The following is a 24,088-nucleotide window of genomic DNA, read 5'->3' on the forward strand; positions in this document are numbered from 1 at the left end:
ATATACTGACATACCTACCTACTGTTTTTAGCGATAAGATAATTAATCATTATCAAACTGCACAACGGGACTTAATCGCGTATTTAAGTTTTAAGTTCCTCGAAACGTCGGAGGTAAATCTTAAAACTTAAATACGCGATTAAGTCCCGTTGTGCAGTTTGATAATGTTTAATAATCGTGAAAGTTTAAATCAAGATAATTAATCTTTGTTAATATCTGCGAATTTTTGTCACCATTTGTCGCCCCTAATATCTTGCTTAGGGCAAATCCGCCACTGCAAACAATTCATTGAGCACTCCCCGTTATATATGCAACAGACAATTCCGAAAGAGTGGTGTTTTTGTTTATTAATAACATTTAATAGATAGATTTCTATCTAGGTCAAGAGCTATTCAATCTATCCGTTAAACAAACCTTTGCGATTGTCAGATATTGATAGATATCCTTCTAAATTACAGCTAACATGATTCGCTGTTGCAAATCAATTTCCGCCTGCGCCGCTATTGATACAACTTCATTTGTCACTGTTATTACTAATTCTAGATCACTGATAACGATGTTATCATTTGTAATGTCAGTGCGAATAGCCTTGCCGGTTGATAATTGATTGTAAATACGTACTGTAATAGTCTAATAGTTATTGATCACTGTGCTGGGCTTTGCTTATGGTGATTATACTGTGATAGACTGAATCATCATCATTTGCTTGCCCTTATCCCATTCACTTGGGGTCGGCGCCGCATGTCTTTCTTCCATACCTCTCTGTCGCCCGTCATCTCATCATTCACTCGCGTTCGTTTCCTATCATCTCTCACACAGTCCATCCACACTTTCCTCGGTTTTCCTCTCCTGTTACTTCCCTTCACATTCATTCGGAATACCTTTCTCGTCACATCGGTCACATGACTTTCATCCCTCCGCATCAAATATGCCCGTACCACGCTAGGCGATGCGCTCTTACTAGTCTTACTTTTTCAACTATGGGCAGGTAAAAAATTCTGTGTTAGACTGAATATCTCTCCCCATCTTATAGTAAGTAGTTAGGCTTATGAGCTTATAACTTAACTCGATAACTAAATTATACATATTATACAATAACTAGCGACCCGCCCCGGCTTCGCACGAGTTAACAAATTATACATCTAAACCTTCCTCAAGAATCACTCTATTGATAGGTGAAAACCGCATGTAATTCGTTCAGTAGTTTTTGAGTTTATCGCGAACAAACATACAAACAAACAGACGGGGCGGGGGACTTTGTTTTATAAGGTGTAGTGATGATGGCAGCCAGGTTCTCATCGATTCGTCATTCACAAAAATTGTACGCTGAGAATAGTGAGAATAAACACATAATGTTTATTCTCACTATTCTCAGCATTATAATATTATAATAGTAGCCCAGTGCTCCAGAAATCCAGTTTTGACAGTTTAGCAATTGTCGAGAATATAGCGTTATGAAAATTACTATAACAATAGTATTGAGTTTCTATGCTAAGGTCGGCTTATTGTTAATTTTTACAATAGGTTAAGAAAATTATGAATCACATCAGTGATTAAGTAACCAAGTAAGCTTTATAGCCTAAATATGTATAGCCATGCTTCATTATGCTCGTTGCACACTCTTTCAAAACGTCTACTCGTTAAACCTATTTAGCTAGCTGCACTTTATAATTATAAAAGTATTTAGAATCATCATCATCATCATCATCATCATCATCATCATCTCAGCCATAAGACGTCCACTGCTGAACATAGGCCTCCCCCTTTTTTGGGGGGTGAATGCCATAATCGCCACGCTTGGCAGGCGGGTTGGCGATCGCAGTCGAGTACACCGAATTTGAGGGACGCTGCTGCCTGTCCTCCGGTGGTCTTGGACGTGGTTTAAGGACATACCCGGGTCCTGGACGTAGTTTAAGGACATACCCGGGTCCGTCCGGGTTCTTTAGAATCATCCCTTCAATATATTCTAATTTGCTCAGCTGAATGGAGTTTTGCTGAGTAATTACTTTTTAGGTTAGGTTTGTATTTTTTTGCTGATAGTTTAAATTGATTGAATTGTTGATTGGAGGTCTAGGGGGGAGGCCTTTGCCCAGCAGTGGGACACCTTATAGACTTTTTAAAAAAATAGTTTAAATAAATGGCTTATAAAAGTTAACGCCATGTACTTTGTAGGTACCAACACTTTTTTTTTAAAAGTATACCATCAATAATTAGGTACCTATGGTTGTTCCCTGAGCAAACCTTAGAAGGGAATTCAATTTACAGCCGACACGCTGATAAAAAAAATGTTTTTGTTCGAACAACAAAATTTTTTTTAACTTTAAACTGTCGTGAGTCATACTAACATAAAGCTAACATGTCGCGCGTGTGACTAAAAATACGTGAAATTAGCTTTAATGTTGTTGTTGTACAAAATGTCGTTGACCTATCCAAAAACAAAACAAATCTCCTTATCCTCCGTAGCAAACAGGTGTAGCCCTGCTAACGGGGATCCGATTGAAAGCGAGAGTCGGCCTTGAGCGGTCTTCCGGTTTTGATACCGGCGCCGGCGCATGGCCCTCGGTCGACGGTGCTGTTGTGATCTTATGCGTTTTGGATATGCCCAATAATAAACAAAAAACATTTGTTTTCAGGCAACTATTATGACCATCTTAACACATTTGACATTCAGGATCTCGACCCCAAAATCACCCAGTATAAAGTCCATAGATACATACCTACATTTTACATTTTGACGAGGTACGCAGTTTTCTGTTGCGGTACCACCTGGGGGTCTACTGGGAAAACCGATATTCGCAAATTTCGGGGATCTTTCACTTTTACTCCAATGAAGGCGTAATTACAGTGGCAGAGAAAGATGCCCGCATGCAATTTGCGAACTTCGATTTTCGCTGTTATAGCCCTGTTCTGAGTATTCGGCAGATTCCCATCACACCCTTCATTAAAGAGTTAATTTATTGAATCAATAAAGACGGTGAACGGTCTTAATTCTTCAATGATATTGTGTTCTAACGTTGCGTTTTGGACATGTCCGAATAAGATTAAAGAGTTTATTTGATTGTGAACTTGGTCTTCAATCGGAAATGCTATTGTAATGTTAAATTGTGGTTGTTTGAACATGACCAAATAAGATTGAATCATTCATTCAGATTCAAGATGGTCAACCTGATTCTACATGACCATTCGACAATGGTATTGTGATCTTGACTCGCATTTCAGACACGGCCAAATGAGATTTAAATCATTGTTGAACTTGGCCTTCAAATGACAGGTTATGCGATCGTAAGTTGTACACATCTTCAAAAGGGCATGGAAGTCCGTGTGTCCAATTGAGATCTATGATTAATCGTGTAAGTAATAATAGCGAATAGCCTTCAGTAAAACATTTGGGTAGTAGAATTTAGAATGAAGTCGTATTGTGATAGACCGGAAAGAGGTTGGCGAGAACAAATCGAAACAGATCTGCTACCGTGACAGCATTTTATTTTGATGTTGTAAAGAAACAAAATGTGTACGACGTGCGGATTGGTTGGTCCAGACGCGCAGTAGATTCACCATGTTATCGGTCCTAAAAATTCATACATACATTTATTTAAAATTGAGGCGGGACTTCATCGCGTATAATATTGTTTTAAAATTATTTAGTTCTCTAAATTCTAAATTTAAAAATTAATTAGTTCTCACGTGGGCTAAAGTGAGTTTTGGTCTCCTTGACTCTCCAAAGTCTCGTCTATTCTGTGGATCTACCTATATAGAATCAGTCAGAGTCAAGGGCTATAAAGACAATTTTTTCAATGGGACCCTTATCCGCATTAAGTGGTAATTATTTTCTTTTCTGAACCTGTGTAAGAAAATCATTAGATTAGAGAATTATACCCACACGCACTGATAACTGGATGGTGTTTAGCAAAAATGTGTCAACCCACATTAATTTTTCATTAAAATGTCAACTGTAAGCGTACATTTTTTGAGTTCACATCTTATTGCAAAATGAATGTGGGTTGACACATTATTGCGTATCAGCATCCAACTATGACCCAAAGGAGTAACAACATTTCTTTTAAATCTATGTACATATGACCCTAATACGTCCATTAACTTTTTGTACGTTTGTATTTAAAAAATGAGTCGGAAATCACCCGAGATCGCCTGTTTCAATGTCGAACAGTGCCGTGGCGCCAGTGCCTGAACTTGGCACTGTCATGGAGTGCCCGTTAAAGTTCTTTATGGCTTCGCTAATTTGAAGGCACTTCGTTTATGAACACTCGAGTTTGTTTTGTTTACGATAAATGTTCGTCATTTGTACAGTCTTGTAATAAAATTTACGTAAATAAATAAATACCTATGACTTCTATTTCTAGTATTATTAACTTGATCATTGAGCAAGTATCTATAACCATAGTTTATAGGATTATAAAACATGAACTTAATTTATTAAGGAAGAATTATTACGCGCGCGCAGTTTCAATACAAGAGGCCCGATTTTAACCCCCGACACAGAATAAATAATAGTAGCAACTTCCCCGACGTAAAAAGAGGGGTGTTATGTCTGTCTGTCTGTGGCATCGTACCTCTCAAATAGATGGACCGATTTCGATGCGATTTATTTTACGTGAAAGCGAGTTTCCTTGTTATGTTTGATACATTGATAATCGATCCGGCAATTATGCCAAAAATGCATTAAGTGCATCCAAAATTATGTAAGGCGTTTTTGGCATAAAATAGATTTATTTGGCATAATGCGTAGGGGTTTAAAAAAAAGTTATTTCATTACACTTAAGTGAAAATTGCGAACCTGAAACTAACTAGCCGTCGTTAACAATTACAGTGATATGCAATGAAAACCGGTCATTTGTGTTGTTGTTGTAAAGTTGAGAGTGTGCCTGTAAGTAAAGGGGCCCACTGATTAACCTTTTGATGCCAATGACCAATATATCCGCACCGCAGGTCCAGCGCCAAAGACGGATTAATCGATCACAGACCACAGAGCAACATAGACCTACGTGCATATGCATAAAGTTCAATTTCAGTTTTGACACTTCGGTGACATGACGTCCGGGTGACAGCTTTGGTGTTTGACACGGCGTCGAAAAGGTTAACAGTCCGCCGGACGGTATCGGCCTGTCAGTTGTTCGAAACTGTCAAAATTTTGTTCTAACTGATAGGCCGATCGGCGTACTGTTAATCAGTGGGCCCCTTAAGTACGGTAATTGGTAATGGTATGGTACCTATATACCTACCAATGACGTTCCTAAAGAAATTGTATGGCAACCTTTCATTATTTTCATTATAATAATGTATTAAATATAGTATGAGTCATAAAAATATGAACGAACGTTCGCAGATGAATCAATCGATCAGTTCCGATCGCAAGTTCAGTGTCGCAAGCGCAGCGGCGCTACTATTGGAACTCGATGTGTACTCGCCTTACTCGACTCGTTCTCGTTTAGGTCTCGAATTGCATATCCTGCTAATAATGCTTCCTATTTATATTGAAAACCGGCCAAGTGCGAATCGAACTCGCGCTCAAGGCTTCCGTGCTTTGCACATTATTAGCAATATTTTTTTTCTTGTCCATATATAGGTTTCCTGTAGGTACATTGGTAAAAAACTGTTTTGTGTATTTTTTTTAATTCTATACCCAGTCCTTTCGGAGACAAGGGGGGAAGGCGATGGTCATTTTTTGTCTATTTTCATAACTTCTAAACTAAAGTCCGACATAAAATAGTAGAAAATAAAATTCCATAGTAAATTGTTGCCATGTTTAAGTGTTTTACGTCAAAAATGTGACAGTTACGTTGGAAGTGGCGCCTTCAATAATGTTCTACTATATATAATCGGACTATTAACTTAAAATTCTAAAAACTCGCTTTTTCCACCGTTGACCAAACAAACTGCCATGCTCGGACATACTAGAGATCAATCTACTTACCCTTAAGCAATTCGAGTGCCAATGGTACCGCACCGGCGCATGAGCATAATGATTCATCTCGGCGGGGTTAGTGTTTTAACAGTTATTAATGGCTTCATACGCGATGTGGGCCCAACGGTGGGCGCGTGGGCTTGGGTACAGTCAGCGTTATAGCTCAGCGTTCAAAATTAACCTAAACCTAATTAATAGACCTAATTTATTTTGTATCAAGCGGAAACGTCTGCAAATGCTCTCGAAGTCTCCGAAACTCAGTTGGAAGCGCGATGGGCTAGTGATCCAGATTCGCGAGTTTGAGTCTCGCCCAAAAGAGTAAAATTTTTAAATTTTTCATTGATTTCTAGTGAAAATTAATTTTAACTGAGATTTTCAGTCTTATCTAGTTTTTGCAAAGTGGCTTGGTCAGTATGTAATAGAAATATATAAATGAATCATAGAACTAAATTTAAAAGAAGTATTTATATTAGGTACCTACGTATTAGTTTATTTAGGTATATGCAAAATACATCGTCTGAGTTACTACTACATTTTATAACGATAAGTGCTGCTTTACAATATCAATTAAAATACATATTTATAACGTCCATTACAAGATCTAAGGCGCCAGTCGCAATGTACATTCACACAAAGGTACTAATGAGGTAATACATAATATGCAATGCAATCTACATGTGAATAATATATTGCAGGAGCCCATTCTAATTTACAAACTTGATACGATACTGAAGTGGTTATGACGCGACCTTGACGATTGTCTTGGCGTAAGCGATCTTTTTTAAGTTTGTATCAAAATAGGGAATATTACGCAAAACTCTGCGTAAGGGGCGCCACTACCACTATCCCTCACAATCTGGGGGTCTACCGCGAAACAAGAAAATCGAAAATTCGTTATCTAACCTCTCTATCACTTGCATATACGAGCGATAAAGAGGCAGATAACTAAAGTACAATTTTCGCGTTTACAGTTAAAGGCACAGTATATACCGGGTATGGCCTGTAACATGAGCAAAAAATGAAACTGTAGGCTGTACTCCTCAAACTGACCAACATTTGTTCAGCGCCTTTTAAAAATAACTTGGTTTGATTTTTAATACACTTTAAAGTTTATTCTAAGACGCAATGTATTGCGAATTTTGTTATGTTTAAGGCGTGACAAGCTTCGAGCAACACCGGCTTCCGACACGTTGGAAGGGAGGGGCCCAAGCGATATCTCACCGTACAAATCTTTCTGCCATTTTTCGCGGGGGGAAGGTGCACACAGTCGCACTTCTCACACACTTACATACAAAATCCAATCAGAGGCCCTACCGCGAACCACGTTCGACGTGTTGCCTCTCTATGGCACTTGTAAATTCATACGTAAGTGTGACAGGGAGGCAACACGTCAAACGTGGTTCGCGGTAGGCCCTCTGTAATGACGACACAAATACATAGAAAATGACACACGTCAAAGACAAATCTTGCAAACCTCGTTCTCTTTTTGTGTACGGACGAGTGACTAGTGTCACAACACGCACACTAACACATTTTCGTTGAAGTATGTCATTGTATTCTGAGAGATGAGAAGTCGGATTTGTCGCTCGACCTATCCGCAATTTGTACTGAGCGAGCAAAATCGATAAATCCAACAAATACTTGAGACTAAAATATAATAATTGTATTTAAATGTAATTAAACGTATGATATGTAAAAAAAAAATTACATGTGGAATGTAACACTTTCTTTTTGTAAATTTGATGTCCCCGACCTCTTTTTATAGCAAAAAACCGAGCAAACAGGCATTTTTGTGCAGCAGTGTTCACGCGCGCGTCTGGACTCGGTCTAGTGAAAAATCCAAGTGCAACTAGTTTTATTACCCGCGGTAGATTAGATTGACGCGCTAATCTTGTACCTCGGCAGAGGGGAAATAGTGCGAATGCCGCCTCCCTTCCGTGTTGCTCGAAGGTGACAAGCAACGTCAATCACAATGATATGGCGTGGCGATGGCGTCCATTGAAGATAATATTTATTTTTTATGAAAAATAGGGAGTCTAAATAAACACAACATCAACATAATTTTTAAAACTTGTAGAACAAAAGTGTCGCCGTTTGAGGAGTACAATCTATGTTGTAATTATTTGCTCGTGTTACAGGCCACACCCGGTATAAGTTACTCTATGGTTTACTACCTAGCTTAGTGCAATGTGATATTTCGCATCAAACACTACACAACATTATGGTAATGTAGGTAATAACTATGCGGCATTTGCACTTTGCATAGAAACCGCCGCTGCGCTCGCGTTACTTCATTGGTACTCATTGCGTGCGTGGCATTTTAAGGTAATAATGTTTATAGAGTCCTTAAACATCGTATTTTGTAGGTATACTAATTTGAGTAAGGTTTTATGGGTCACTTATGCAACAAGTTCCATTTCCATATCATTAGCTTTTATTTGCCTATTAGTTTAAGGGCCACTTGTATCATCCCACTAACCCGGAGTTATGTTGTTAAACCTGGTTAAGTTGGTAATCATGGTAACTCCAGGTTTAACGGGTTAAGGCGCTCTTATAGTTGAGTTTTACGTTTCCGAGGGGGTGAAGCAGACGCGTGGTAGAACAGGCGGGCGGGCGCCCCGCGCGCCCCGCCGCACCATTCCCGCGCAGCACGTCTACATCCTTATTCTGGCGCCATCGGTATTCTGAATATTCTGATTTGTCAGTTCCGGGATTTTTTCCGGCAATTAATATCGAATAAGGTTTATTAGCAAATTCGTATTTTAATGAGTACTTAATGAAATTATATACAATATGAGAGTAAACCCCGACAAACTAAGAACCTAATCAAATTATACCCAATTATTATGAGACAGAAATTAGTACTTACCTACTTACCGAAAATTCTGCAACAATTTTGATTGCACACGCAGTGCAAGTGTTATTTTGAACGACAAACCTTTATGAAATTATGATTAACACTTGCACTGCGTGTGCAACTGCAATCAAAATCGTCGCAGTTTTGGTCTAATTCTAGAAGTCAATTTCGGGCAAGTAGGTATTGAAAATAAGGAAGAATACTGTAGTTCGTTTTTTTAGCAATAGAAAGTACTTGAAAGAAGGTAAGCGATCTTGACATGTCTTTTAATTGAAAAGCGCTTTTTAAAAATCAGTAACTATTACTCATGAAAGCTTATTTTATATATTAGGACTTATTTTATATAAAATTAATCAACATTTGGCAGATGTGTCACATCCCCGTAGCTGCAGGCGTCCATAGGCTATGGTGAATGCGGGTCGTATGCTTGCTTGCCACCAGTGTGGTATATAAAAACAGCATTTTTTGGAATAAATTTCCATATAGCACGGTACGGACTTGGCGGAAATAAGGTAGAAGTACTAGTGTTCAACGCTGCACTAGTATTCGACGCGGGCACTTTTAGTGAGGATGTTAAGTGCAAACACCTTTTTTTTCTTGATTAAAGCATGAAACTTGGCACAGTTGTTCTTTATATCAAATAAAGCCGATTTCGATCGGTAGCCCGAAGGAGCCCCCCCTCTGGGGCCCGAGAGGGGGGGGCAAAGTACCGCTCCGCCCGGCTTCATTCTTAAAATTCTAACAGGCCCCGTTAAGCTAATAGGTCATATTTGGTATCAATTTCGGATAAATCAATAACGTAGAATTCATTTCTGATATAAAAAAATTGCAATTTGTAGAAATTTTTAAAAAAAAATTTAAAAAATCTAATTTTTCAAGTGTAATATTTATTTTTTATTTAGTATCAAAATTAAACTGCCTGGTTTTTCTACATATAAAAAATATGACAATAAAGCCTATTTAATGCAGATTTTAAAAACGTAACTTTTCCTTACCTTTATTAAAAGAAAATTGCATAAAAAAAATCTTATATCGTCTCGCGCGGTGAATATCTTTTTACCGACATCGGCATCGTTATGGACAACATCCGAAGTACACACTCTGGAGACCGATTAAATGTATTGTTTGTTGTTGTAGATCCTTTATAGATCCTATTATAAAGATAGAAAAGTGTACAAATACTATTTTTTATGTGTCGTTCAGTAAAAAAAGGGACCTAGGAATAAATTATCATAGAGCCTCGCGTTTGTATAGAAGCATACTCGTATTTAATTAGTGTAAACCACTCCATGGACTCCATGGTCGCTATTCTCAATGAATAAGAAGTAAACTGTAAGTATTAAATATTTTTATTACATTATACCACACTTTAGTTTTGCGACTTGTGTATTAAAAAATACAATTTCTTCCCCCGGCACATGAATGCGTACATTTCATCATTCACGTATATAATATATGTCAGTTTCAACCATATTCTGGCCACAGCAGGGTTGTCAGAACAGTTTGGAAACAGTCATCTGCTCCTTGCTTCCATTCCCAAGAAGACAGACTGAGCAAGTTTAAAGAGGAACTAACGTCTGACCCCCAAGCCCCAAACATATAATTCTATCCTGATAAGGCTGCTTCTGTTTCAATAGTCTGTTCAAGTAAAGAATTATTTCAGGCATTTTTTTTATTATTTAGCAACGGCTTTATCAGTAAGGTATTCACTTTACAAGGCTATTTCACATATCATCATATGAAGTTATAATAAACTTTTGGCGAATGTTATTTATTAAATTTACTGATATTGCTCTATCCTGTAGGAGCTTGAATCCTTGTATCGGCCAAGCTAAAAAGGGTCTATGCTTAGATCTCACTTTTATACACCATATATTAAATGGGGAACCCGGTTCAAATCCTAGAAGGCATATATTTGTGTTTATCGTGAAAGCTTGTTCCTGAATTACCTATGGATGTTTTGAGTGTATTTATCAAATACATATTATCATATATATATGTCATCTAGTCTTATTATCACAAGTTTTATTGAGCTTACAGTATTACAAGGTCGATCGAGAGAATGCTTGGAATACGAGTAAGACTCCTGGTGTTTCAGAGCCCGATAGAAATAAGAGTTAAATTTACCATGATTTATTTATTTATTGAATCAAGTTATATATAACATTACAGCTTGCGCCAAAGCGTTACATAGATTCATAACTTAAAATTACTTATTTTCTAATTTAAAACTAACTTACATCTACGAATATCTGTCTTGCATCCTTTCAAGCACTCCCTTCCATTCAGATGATGATATGACATTCAGGTGATGATAAGCTTCACTTATAACCACTGATATTTTAGTGAAACTCATTTCTTTAGCACTAGGTAAATCATTTTGAGACACTGTGTTGACAAAACTTCGAAGAGTTATAAGTCCTTATTTATGCCATCGCGAAATTGTGTAGAGAAACATGTTATAAGTGATGTTCCTCGTGAGGTTCCGAATACTCCAAGAACCATGAAGAGTCCGATTCATTTCATATGATGGCCCTAGTTGCAGATGCTGTAAAACAGTCATTGCAAGGTATTGATAAGCACAGTAGACATAGACGATGTAGTTATAGCAGCTAGACTAGATTCATGCGTACGAATATTTCCCCAACTACAGGATTTGTGGGCTCACGTTGACACAGTGGAAAACTCAATTATATCACATGTCACTCCATTGCATCCACAATAGGCCAGGGAATTCTATTTTTAAGCCAATAAAATTATCTATTCTGTAAGCTACTTAACTAAACTCTTTTATTTACCCTAAAAGAGTTGAAGTCTTACCCCTGTTTCGAGCATTCAGCTGAAAGGGTAGAAAAAGTGAGTTCGAAACATGGAACCTGTTCAGAGTTCAGCCATGCTACTACAAGGATCCAAGCTCTTACAAGATGGAGCAATAGCGGTGGCTAAAAGCATTCCCCTAAAATACTAAAATGAGGTATTATATGTTCGGTAATAAGTGCAATATTGAAGAAGACAAGTTACACCGGGATATTGAAATGAAGAGTTGTATAATGTTATACCTGTTCAAAAGGGAGCCGTATAAATGCCTCATTACGCGCAGTGTACCGTGTGGTTGATGTTTGGGATCAGACATTAGTTCGTCGTCAAACTTGCTCAGTCCGTCTTCTTGGGAATGGAAGCAAGGAGCAGATGACTGTTTCCAAACTGTTCTGACAACCCTGCTGTGGCCAGAATATGGTTGAAACTGACATATATACGTGAATTATGAAATGTATCCATTCATGTGTCGGGGGAAGGAATTGCATTAATACACAAGACGCAAGAATTAAACTTTACAAAATGTGAACTGTATATAAATAATCATCTCCCCACCACCGACCTACATAACATTATTTCGAATTTCAACACTTTAGCTCCTAATATCAAAATCGTAGATAAAACCTCTTTAAGACTCCTTGGTGCCCCAATCTTCCCAGAATCCATAGAACCTATCATTAGCGAACATCTAAATACTCACAAAGCTTATTCGGACCGCCTTCTAAAAATTAGTGCACACATGGCGTTAGTAATCATTAAATTTTGTCTTTTCGTGCCCAAATCTACATACATACTTAGATGCAGCCCCGTCTGGAAATACCCTCATCTCATCGAACCCCTAGATTCCGTCCTTAAAGTTACACTTTCATCAATCCTCAACGTCAACCTGGACAACCGCTCCTGGACCCAGGCCTCTTTGCCAATTCGTCATGGCGGCCTGGGCATCCGGCAAGTTGTCAGCGTCGCCCTCCCAGCTTTTTTGTCCTCTTTCCACAGCACGCAAGATCTCGCCAATAAAATTTTTTGCCCTCCTTCCGACAATATCTGCATCCAAATACAGAACGAGGCCAAAATTGCTTGGACGCAAGCCTGCCCGGAAAATCCAATCCCAGCCTTCGTTCAGTCACAAAAACTTTGGGACGAGCCCCTCTGCAGAGCCACCCTAAAGGCACTTATTGATAATACTCAAAGTTCTGCAGAGCGCGCTCGTCTCCTAGCCGTATCGGAGCCAGAGTCAGGGCTCTGGCTTCATGCATTGCCATCCCCCAACATAGGCACCCTCCTAGAAAAAACGACCCTCACACTCGCTACCAGTCTGCGATTGGGGGTCAAAACCAATGAGCCCCACCGCTGCCGCTGTGGCTCCAATGTTGACGAGCTGGGCCACCACGGCTTATCCTGCCAGAGAAGCGCGGGCCGCATCTCTCGCCATGCCTCCCTGAATGATGTCATCCGGAGGGCGCTTGCTTCCGTTAGCGTGCCGGCCATACTTGAGCCGAACGGTATCGCACGTGACGACGGCAAGCGGCCCGACGGAATGACACTTATTCCGTGGAGGCTGGGGAGGACGCTTGTGTGGGACGCCACCTGCGTTGACACGCTGGCGCCGTCCCACCTACAGGCGACCTCCGTCAGGGCGGGAGCTGCGGCTACAACCGCAGAACAGAACAAGCGGCGCAAATATGCTGTCCTCGGTGAGGGATATATATTTGCGCCATTTGGCGTAGAGACTCTGGGACCGTGGGGGCCTAGCGCAAAAGCCTTATTTAAGGAAATGTCCCAGCGTCTCATCGACACCACAGGTGACCAGAGGGCTGGCAGCTACCTCGGCCAGAGAATAAGCCTGGCCATCCAAAAAGGAAACGCTGCCAGCCTCCTGGGCACCATAACAAACGAAGGCGACCTGGGGAGCATTTTTTATTTATAAGTTCTGTTAAATTTTAGTTTTAATTTTAATGTTGTTTTTATTATCACTTTATTTGTTATTGGTAAATAAAATTTTACAAGTGTGGTATAATGTAATAAGTAAGCGGATTAAATAATACTTATAGTTTACTTCTTATTAATAGGGAATATTACGCAAAACTCTGCGTAGGTAGCGCCACTACCACTATCTGTCAATCACTAACAATCTGGGGGTCTGCCGCGAAACAAGAAAATCGAAGTTTCGTTGTCTAATCCCTCTATCACTCTTGCATATTCGATAAAGAGGCAGATAACTTAATTTCGATTTTCGTTTTTACCGATAGGCCCTGGTTAACAAACCGCCTTGATGCATCAATGTCATATTTTATTGTCTGTGAAAACTTGTCAAAAAACAGTTTAAGGTACAGTATGTATAAGTTAGTTTATGAATTTACTAGAGTCGGTAGTGCTGCACTTTGGCGGCAGAACATTGCAGTAATATCCCCTATTGAGAACAGCGACCATGGAATCCATGGAGTGGTTGGCACTAACTAAATACCTACGAGTATGCTTCTATACAAACGCGAGGCTCTGTGATAATTTTTTCCAAGGTCCCTTTTTTCACTGAACGACACATAAGAAAATATTTGTACGCTTTTCTATCTTTATCTATCTACAACAATAAACAATACTTTTAATCGGTCTCCAGAGTGTGTACTTCGGATGTTGTCTATATCGATTCCGATGTCGGTAAAAAGATATTCACCGGCGCGAGACGATATAAGATTTTTTTTATGCAATTTCCTCTTAATGAAGATATGTAAAAGTTATGTTTTTAAAATCTGCATTAAATAGGCTTTATCATCATATTTTTTCAATGTAGAAAAACCAGGCAGTTTAATTCTGACAATAAATAAGAAACAAAAATTAAACTTGAAAAATTAGATATTTTGAGTTTTTTTTTATTTTTTTCTACAAATTGCTAATTTTTTATACCAGAAATGAATTCTACGTTATTGATTTATCCGAAATTGATACCAAATATGACCTATTAGCTAAACGGGGCCTGTTAGAATTTTAAGAATGAAGCCGGGCGAGCGGTACTTTGACCCCCCCCCCTCTCCGGCCCCAGAGGGGGGGCTCCTTCGGGCTACCGATCGAAATCGGCTTGGTTTGATATAAGGAACAACTGTGCCAAGTTTCATGCTTTAATCAAGAAAAAAAAGGTTCGACCTTTTTTTGTCACTTAGAACCCTAGCTATTTATATCAAAGTAACAAGAATTAAATTTGAATACAGAAAGATCGTCGCCGTTCAAATTTAACCTATATTACTTTGACATAAAGTACCTATAGTGTGTAGCTTTCAAATAGAGCTCAACAGCTAATCCTATTGTCTATTGTTAAGTAAAACCGCACGTGCTACTTACCTGCAAAAAAGGGTCTTAATTATTTTATTTGGCACCTGAGCGCGGGCTAGGCCAGCGCTCAAAAAACCAGTGTAGGTGCGCTCTCCGATAACGCGCCTTTGTTACGCATCTCGATGACACATTTTAGACTGGTTCTGTAGCGTTCGACTCGCCGGCACTCAGTAACCGAAGTACAGCTTGGCAAAAAAGAGTAGATGGACGCGATTCTACGTGCACATCGCCTAAATAGCCTAAAATTAAAATGTCTAAGTTTTAATCATATTTTAGACGGCGGATTTAACAAGTGCTATTCCAGAACGTCAAGCTGACTAAATTTAGCCAGATTTTAGACGGATTCTAAAATTTCTAAGTTGAATTGAGTGTGTTGCCACTTTAAAAAAATAAGTGAACGAATGAATGAATGATATCTGTATAAAAACTGTAAAATCGTATTTTCTTTTGGGTGAAATATGATAATTTAATTAATTTTATTCCATTACATATATTTAACACTAGTGTACACACCTTAGACCACTAAAACGTTACTTTTTAATTATGTAATTAAAAAGAATTAATCAAATTTTAATAGGCAACATTTAAAAAAATCTGCTGTCAAGTACAAAAGCTGATGAAGACTGGCAAAAGTGCTTCCAAAGTTGGTTCAGACGAATGGAAATTTGTATAGAGAGTAATGGAGAGTATTTTGAAAAAATGTAAAATAAATAATACTAATATCTTCAATAGCTTTTTTTATGTCAAAATTTATTGAGTGACCTACGTAAATGATCATATTAGATTGATAACTGTTAGATATAATTTGTGGCTACTTATTTTTAAAATGTGTTTTTCAATTAAAAGACGCATCAATATTGTTTACCTTATTTCTAATGCTAACAAAAACGAACATTACAAAAACTCAAAATTTGTATTTCCAGTACCTACCTGCTGATGAGAGTGGAGTCCACTTTCTTGACTTACCTATATTATCCAAAATCGGTTCCGACGTTGTCAAATATGGGGTGTGTGCAAATTTGGCATTCGAATAACCAATAGTCACAACTTTTGGGAAGAGTCGATACAAACAAGAACATTAAATCTGTCCATGGCCCAAGTATCAATATCTCTAGGTCGTACTATTTGTGTTGCCATGTAAGCGACAGTGGCGCCCCTATTAATTTCTACTCTTTTTTGCCAGGCTGTACGTATTTTTTATGCAGGTGGTTGTGGCACGTGGCACGAGCGGTTTTACTTAACAATAGACAATAGGATTAGCCGTCGAGCTCTATTTGAAAGCTACACACTATACCCATGTCGAATACTAGTGCAGCGTCGAGCACTAGTACTTCTTACCTTACCTTATATTAAACACAAAACCATTTTAGGCATTTTTCGACCACTTCCCTTAAAACGCATGTAGGTAACTCGGAAACTAAAAGCGGTGAAATGGTTACCACCATACACTAAACACTCTCACATAGGTATTTGAATCCCGTACACATATGTTTAAAAATTATTCAATTTGATTAATTTAATAGCCTTTAATAAAATATGTTTACACAATTTATCAATCGTGACTGAATTCCGGATTGGTTAGATGGGTGTGTGCCTTTGCTTCCCAACTTGTTATAAAATGACAATATGACGGGCGAATGTCTGAAATGTCACAGTAATTAAGAATTATTTTGCTTTTCTTCGTAAGTATGTTGAAAAACATTGTGTGTACAACATATTTGCATATTTATACAGTGGTTACCCATTTTATGAAACGTCCACTAAACTAGCATAGGTCCGACGCTGGCAGTGGCCACGGGCGTACTGGCGCGGGGAATGGGCGCAAGGTATTGCCGCGTAGGGTGTAATTTAGTAGGCAAAAAATGAATTCATAAAATTATGAATGAAAAGATTAACGTGTCGATAAAAGGACCAGCAATAACGAAGATTTACTTAAAAGCTATCGAATGAGGTAAGTTTCATATCCATTTTCGTCGTAGTACTTCTAAAATATGGATCAAAAGACAGCTTTAAGCATGTTTTCAACTTAAGATTCTATCGAGAAAATAATGAGCCGTTGTGTTTCTGACAAGCAATAACGTAGTTCAAGGACTAAAGTTATACATACTAGAAAATAATGCATGAAATCCTTGTAAAAATCTGTAAATATGGTTACAAAAAAGCGCATTTTACTACACACCGCGCCTTAACCCCGGGTTAGTGGAATAGTGCAAGTGGCGGTAAGAGATATTCTCATTTTATATTACGTTTTTGCGATATCTCCGGCGCACACTTTACAGAATTTTATAAAAGGATGCTAATATTTTAAATTCCACTACATACACATCCATCTTGTGAACACTATGATAGTAAAAAAATCGATATTATCTCATCAAAAACATAAATATAAAATGAGAGCCAAGTTCAACATTAAAAATATGGGAAATTGCGATGTAATTAATGTTCAAGAGCTGACTTAAATAGTTTATTGCGGTGAGGATTCTTATCATACATAGACAAGATTTTAAGTGATATAATATGTACTCGAATGCTTTTCTCTGAAGTGTAGCTTTATATGTATTAATGATCCTGCATTTAATACAAAACATAAAACCAATGCACTTGGTTCAATCGCTATTTGTCCCCAAACCTCTGATGCACAGCAAACTTATCAATGAATTTACGACGAAACGAAATTGAAATAGACCAAACGCCATTTTTCTCTATTATTAGCTGATTGCTTGTCGCCGACATTCTTTCCAGTCTGTTGATCAATGATTATACCTGATTATTGAAAATTCTTTAGACAACCAGTTTAAATTTTGAACTTAGATTCCACATACTGGTTAGGTAACTACAGGTCAAGATATATTGGTAATTTGACTAGAGAATTAGATAGATGCGTGCTAGTAGAGATATCAGATGGTATTAATCGATATCTCATATTTCCCGGTAGAAAGTGATGTATGCATAATCATTTTACTGCGAAATTGCTAATTGTATGGCTGCTCACGACAATAGAAACGAACAGTATTTTATAATTATGTATAAAGAGGTATATCATGAAGATAATCAAATACCAGGCTTTTATTCCGTAATTTTGTATAGTACCATGTTTTTTTAGGTATTAGATATTTCATTGGACTTAAAATCTATCACCAAAAACGGTGTCCGGTATTACACCAGAAATCGTCTGCAATAGACGAAAAGGCCTATGATGATGAGTACTTAAAGTTGTACTACGCTAAGTTTTTATGCTAAGTGCTACGTCAAGTATGGAGCTTATATGGGTATATGCATTATAACTGCCAAGTTTGAGCAAATTTAACGTGGTCAGAGTCTATTTATTATAGACATATCCTCTACCTCGAACAATTGAACTAAAAAAAATTGCAATCAAAACTAACAGTTGTTTTTCTGTTGTTCCAGCATGCCAACGCCGTCCGCGACTCAGCCCGTCTGATCCTCGACTCTCCAGCCCCGGAATCCGAAGATGCCCTCACCTTGGCCAAGGCCCTCCGCTCCAGACCCCCAGTCAACATGCTGCCTGCCGCCAAAGCTGGCACTTTCTTCGCCAGAGACAACCTATCTAACTTCATAGACTGGTGCAGGAGAGCTCTTGGAATTTTGGAGTGTCTCCTCTTTGAAACTGATGATTTATGCTTGAGAAAAAATGAGAAGCATGTAGTCTTATGTCTCTTGGAAGTAGCGAGGAAAGGAGCGGTTTTAGGAATGCCGGCTCCGCTGCTAGTTCAAATGGAGAAGCAGATAGAGAGAGAACTAGCAGGAGAGGAGCTGAGACCTGATGATAATGCGCTGGGATTGGTCCCCGTTGGTCCGCAGCCGCAGCTGGTGACGAATGACTTGAGGAGTTTGGATGAGAGGGTGAGGGACTTGGTGGAGAGGTGCTCGTGTCCGACGCAGTTCCCGATGGTGAGGGTTTCGGAGGGGAAGTACAGGATTGGGGATACGAGGCTGCTGATCTTTGTCAGGGTGAGTTTACTGATTTTACGAGTACTTATATTTAAGACTAGACACAAATGCGAATTGATCATGTAGGTAAACACATAATTTTTTCCAGAAATATAATATCGTTAGTATGAATATTCTGCCTCAGAAGCTTCTATACGTATTTTTTATTGAGGGTTAACTATAGAAATATTCTTTAATCAAGTACATAATTAAATAATAAGACCTAGCAACAAGCTACAACACTTTCTAAGTTTCGAATATAATTTAACTAAAGTTAACTTAAATATTGCTAGAAAGAAAGAAGGAGATTTTTCACTTTTCATTTTCAACATCAATTCCTCTTACGTGAAAGGAAATGGTATTTCCATTAAAATCCTATTTCAAATACATAAATTTAACTATTTTATTTATAGTAAGTATGAGATTACCAAAGACACAGCATAAATACTTAAGCAACATCACGCTCTACCTTAGCTTTGTCCTATCAGTTAGGTATCCTGATATTGTAATTACAAGCATAATATATTAGGTGCTTACTGTTTTATTTATGTTACACTTAAGTTACAACATTCCTCGCCACTTACGTTTCTGTTTATGTAAGCGCTTTGTTTCCTGATTTAAGCCGATGATATATGCGCCTTGATCTACATAAACATTTATTTGTTGATAATGATACCAGTTCATAAATTGTGGAGATCAATGGAATCGAGTAGAATATTTGAGAATGATTCACATTTAATATCTTGTTACTGAAAATCAGAAATCAGAAATTATTTATTTGCATTGATACAGTATGGGGATGTTACAAAATGGTGTTACAGATCTTGCACCTAGCTTGCATGCAAGCGTGCAAATTCATCATTAGGCCTGAGTTACACTTGTAAGTTTTACTTACGTAAGTAGGGACAAAGCTATTTGTTAGAATGAGATAACGATATTCATCTCTCATTCTGTAGTATAGCCGTGTCCCTACTTACGTAAGTAAAACTTACAAGTGGAACTCAGGCCTTATAATCATAAATTTAAATAAATATAAAAAGTCAATTAGAAATAATTAAAAAAAATAACATAATAGGCATATCACAATACAATTAATAATTACTAAATATCACTAGTTAATTCGAATATTGCTGGTATTCGAGATACGATTTTTGACTGTTTTGATCTTGTTTTGATACGACCTTGAAGATCGCTCAAGCTGATTGGTGCATGCGAAATAAAGTGTGAGTCGTGCGTGATGGTTCCTCTACAGTCTCTACACGATGGGCCAGCGCCGGCCACTCAAAGGGACGCAGCCATGCGGTAGAATGAGATAGCAATATCACTTGCTCCCTCTAACTTATAAATGCGTCCCTTGGAGTGGCCAGCGTTGGCCCATCGTGTAGAGGAGCCATGAGATGCGCGCCAATCACCAAGACAATCGTCAGGGTCGTATCAAAACCATAAACAATTATTAAATTCGAATCGACCGTGTTGCAGATAAGTACCTATATAATTTATATACAGAATGAACCTTTTTATTGCATTGGCCGGTGCATAAGATCTTGAATATACATTGATAATTTGCATCTTATGTGCGTATTGACGATTATCGAATTAAAATTCAATAAAGTACCAATTTCAGTCCCACGTTTTCGAGGCATAACATCCTTTATACACCGTGAAATTTTAGTGGTTGTTTTCCCGCAACGAAATGATTCTGCTATCAATATACAGTCGATGTGTAATCTTTTTTTTAAATAATGTTAAGAAATGCCAGATTTATAAATGTGTCGAACGAAACTCGAAAGTGACCTAACACCCGTAGTAGCACTGCAGTAGTACCTACCTAATTCTTTTGAGTGAATGAAACAAAATAACCTAAAAAGTAGTTCCATTTATTTTTCCTTCACACATTTTACGTGCAGTTAGTTTGCAGATCCTTAAAAGTAAACATAACAAGTTATAAGATCAAGCTTTTAATGATCAAAAACTTAAACAAACACTTAAACTTCCCGATACCGCAATAATTGTTCGAACTGCAATCCGCCACGTTCAATACACAATCACCTCTGTCCTGTGCATGTGCTGGCGTTTGAAACTGCCCGTGGTTAAGCAGCCGCTGTGTTGCGGCGACAATTTGTTCGTCCGTGTGGAACTTGGGGGTTTAAAATCCCCCGAAGACGCAGCGACTGTAAATGGTCCGGTTCCGCGTACAGTCGCCGGGCGGCGTGGGAGTCGTAGTTAGCCCTAGCGTACAGCTGCACCATCGCGACGTACTCTAAATTAGAATATTCGTAATGTCGATCCATTTTACTAGAAATAGCAGTGATGACATTGACAGGATCTGTTATCACATTACATTAGTTTAATAAGCGAAGAGGATGTAATTATTCGATTTGCCAAAGTTGACACAACGTAACGGCAATCATCAAACTAATAAAAAGGTTTTATTTCAACTGTTAATCGTGAAGGAACAGTCTAAGTAAATTTTAATTTCAGTTGTCAAACAGTCAAGCACTCTAGCCTGTTACACAGTTTAAAAAAGTAACATGTGCTTGTTTATTTGTTTATCTGTTTACAATATCGGGAACTGTCGTCGACTTGCAGTTTTAGTGTGTTACTATTGTTTTTCGCTTGTTCGAGTTTAGGTTATTTTTTTTGTAATTTTTTTTTTGGAAAACTGTTTATTTATAAGTTTGTCTATCATAATTCGAAAGTACTACCGATAGCAAATCGCCCTGCCGCGGGAAAACAACCACTAAAATTTCACGGTGTATAAAGGTAAATTATTTAGAAATGAATGACTAAAATCGGTGGTGGCTTACTAAAATACACTGTAATTTGAAATGACCTTAGATTGTGGTTCAAATTTTTTTTTCAATTTTCTTGGTACCTTAACATTTGGTTACACCTATATTATGTTGATAAAATACGCAGTTTTGTAACATTATATCAACTACAAAGGAGTGTTCAAAAACTTTGCAATTTTATTGTTGTATGAAACTCAAAACAACTTACATCAGATTTTTTTTACTTCTTGGACCAAGAGTTTTACATTCATTCACAATGTACATTTTAAATTTATAGTGTTACGTTTCAACTATTATCCTGCATAGTCTTTTGATTCTCGCCAAAGTCTAGTTTTTCCCAAACTGGTCTATCTAAACGACCTCGTTAGGTCCAACCTTGCGACTCTATACGGACCAACCGACCACCAACCTAACCTGACCCCTACATTCGTCAATACAGATAATAAATAAAAAAGCTCCCATAGAAAACCGAAGTGCGATCACCAGATGGTCTCCCCCCAAAGGTCAGTTCCAACTGGCCGTTTAAAGGTCGCACAACTAACGTTTTTCTGCAAATATCTTGTGGGCATTTGATTTGCCCATAAAAGGAAATAATCGTGAGTCACCGCCGTGTTTTGGTCTGACCGGTATGTGGTGTTAATTAAACACATGGCCGGTTATTTTTAACTCGACGGTTAAATGCTTTTACGTACAATGTAGTTGGTAATTTATCTTTATAGATTACTAGTTTTTTTTAAAGCGGCATCCTTTGCGACGATGCGGTAAATTGAAAGTGGCGAGTCGAGATCTGTGTGTTGATTTTGTCCGTAGTTTATTATGGTGGATTAAATAAACTAAGTGAAAAGAAACTATGTAGAGGGTTTACGTATAAGACTGGTCTGAGGATCGATTTATTAAGCAGTAGAAATCTTATTTTGTATAGGTTATTTTATTACCTAATTTATTTCTTAAAACGATCTGAGTGGACAAAAGTGACTGTAATATTGGACGAATATGTTTTATTAAGTCTAGTCCAGTACTGCAGTATCCAGCACTATGCCAGAAGTGATTTTAGTGGACAAATACATTTATCTACTTTGATTTTACCATTTCACCCGAGATAAATAGGTACCTACATTTAGTAATTTCTAGAAAAACCTACCGGATCGGATAGCAAGTTTTTTATTGTATTTGTAAAACGACTTTAATGGAATTTATCATCTGCTTGCACACGTGAGGAATCACAATGGTGTTAATTCAAAGCGAACCTAAGTATATACCTATGACACCTGTTCGAAATGCAAAGGAAACGTAAAAAACCAAAATGTTTCACCATCAACAGTGTTATTTTACGATTTACTTTTTAAGGATGATAGTCATAATTTACATAGGTAAGATTAACACACTTCCCTCTGTCCACAGATCCTCCGCTCCCACGTGATGGTCCGCGTTGGCGGCGGCTGGGACACCCTGGCCCACTACCTGGACAAGCACGACCCCTGCCGCTGCCGCGCCCAGCACCGCACCTCCCTCTCGGCCCGCCTCGCCCGCCCCAAGCAGGACCTCGCAGGCGCCACCGTGACCTACGAACGACCAGACCCTTACCAACAGAAAGAACCTACTTCTTTACAGTACTCCCAGTACTCCAAATTCTACAACGATGACTCCAGAGCACACTATCAGAGTAACAACAGACTTGACGCTCCAACCAGCTTGCCTTACTTAGGGGAATTAGAAAGAGCTGCATCACCAAGCAGAAAACACTTAACTCCACGCGCGAATAGCCCTGGTCGCAAATCTTCTTCACCAGATCGGAGAACAAAGATTGTAGTGTCTAATCATTTGGTGCCAACGCCTCATGCTGTAAGAAACAAGAGCCCTAGACCAGTATCTCCAGCACCAGCTGCGGAGAGCGCGTCAGATAATGGGTCTGAGGTGTCGGATGAGGGGTATAGGAGCTTGGGAGTGGTGGCTGGATCGACGCAGGGGTCGCCTTCGACTAAAACAACGAATCGATATTCCATGCACAGCCAGAATTCGTATGATGACGCTGAATATAGTGGTAAGTTTAATAATTTTAATATTAATCTGAATAAGCAAAAAAATTCTAGCTTTTTAAGACGAACGTTTACTTATGAAAGTTAATATTATATTTACTTGCTAAATAATTTGGTAAGCTTTACTACGACAAATTTATTCATTCGTAATTGAAATGAAAATCAACTGTCTTGAGTGTCTAAATTAAAACCAAAATATTACTTTGCTAATCCGCGAATAATTTGTCTGCTTATCGTTTCTTCTCTCTTTCGTCTATTTTAAATATTTTCGTTACATATAAAAAATGTAAGTTGCTTTATCGTCTGGTGCGATCCTATGTCCATCTTTCCTTTCGTTAGTAACTTTTTCACGGCCGTCCCTTTTTTATAACTTTCCATTATTTTTGTT

At 38.2% G+C, this 24,088-nt stretch overlaps 1 protein-coding gene and 1 long non-coding RNA gene across 2 annotated transcripts in view; one reads left to right on the top strand and one right to left on the bottom strand.

Moving 5' to 3' along the window:
- The window catches only part of LOC134674688 (GAS2-like protein pickled eggs), a 134,253-nt gene that overhangs the window by 96,515 nt on the left and 13,650 nt on the right, over positions 1–24,088 (top strand). Inside the window, exons 3-4 of the mRNA XM_063532810.1 lie at positions 18,330–18,893; positions 23,066–23,705. Of these exons, the coding sequence (XP_063388880.1) occupies positions 18,330–18,893; positions 23,066–23,705 (1,204 nt within the window). The remainder of the gene's footprint in view (positions 1–18,329; positions 18,894–23,065; positions 23,706–24,088) is intronic.
- Positions 1–24,088, bottom strand: part of LOC134674707 (uncharacterized) — a 444,870-nt gene that overhangs the window by 88,468 nt on the left and 332,314 nt on the right. The gene's annotated exons all lie outside the window — the stretch shown is intronic.

The sequence above is a fragment of the Cydia fagiglandana genome, chromosome 20, assembly GCF_963556715.1.
Source record: "Cydia fagiglandana chromosome 20, ilCydFagi1.1, whole genome shotgun sequence".
Lineage (NCBI taxonomy): Eukaryota > Metazoa > Arthropoda > Insecta > Lepidoptera > Tortricidae > Cydia > Cydia fagiglandana.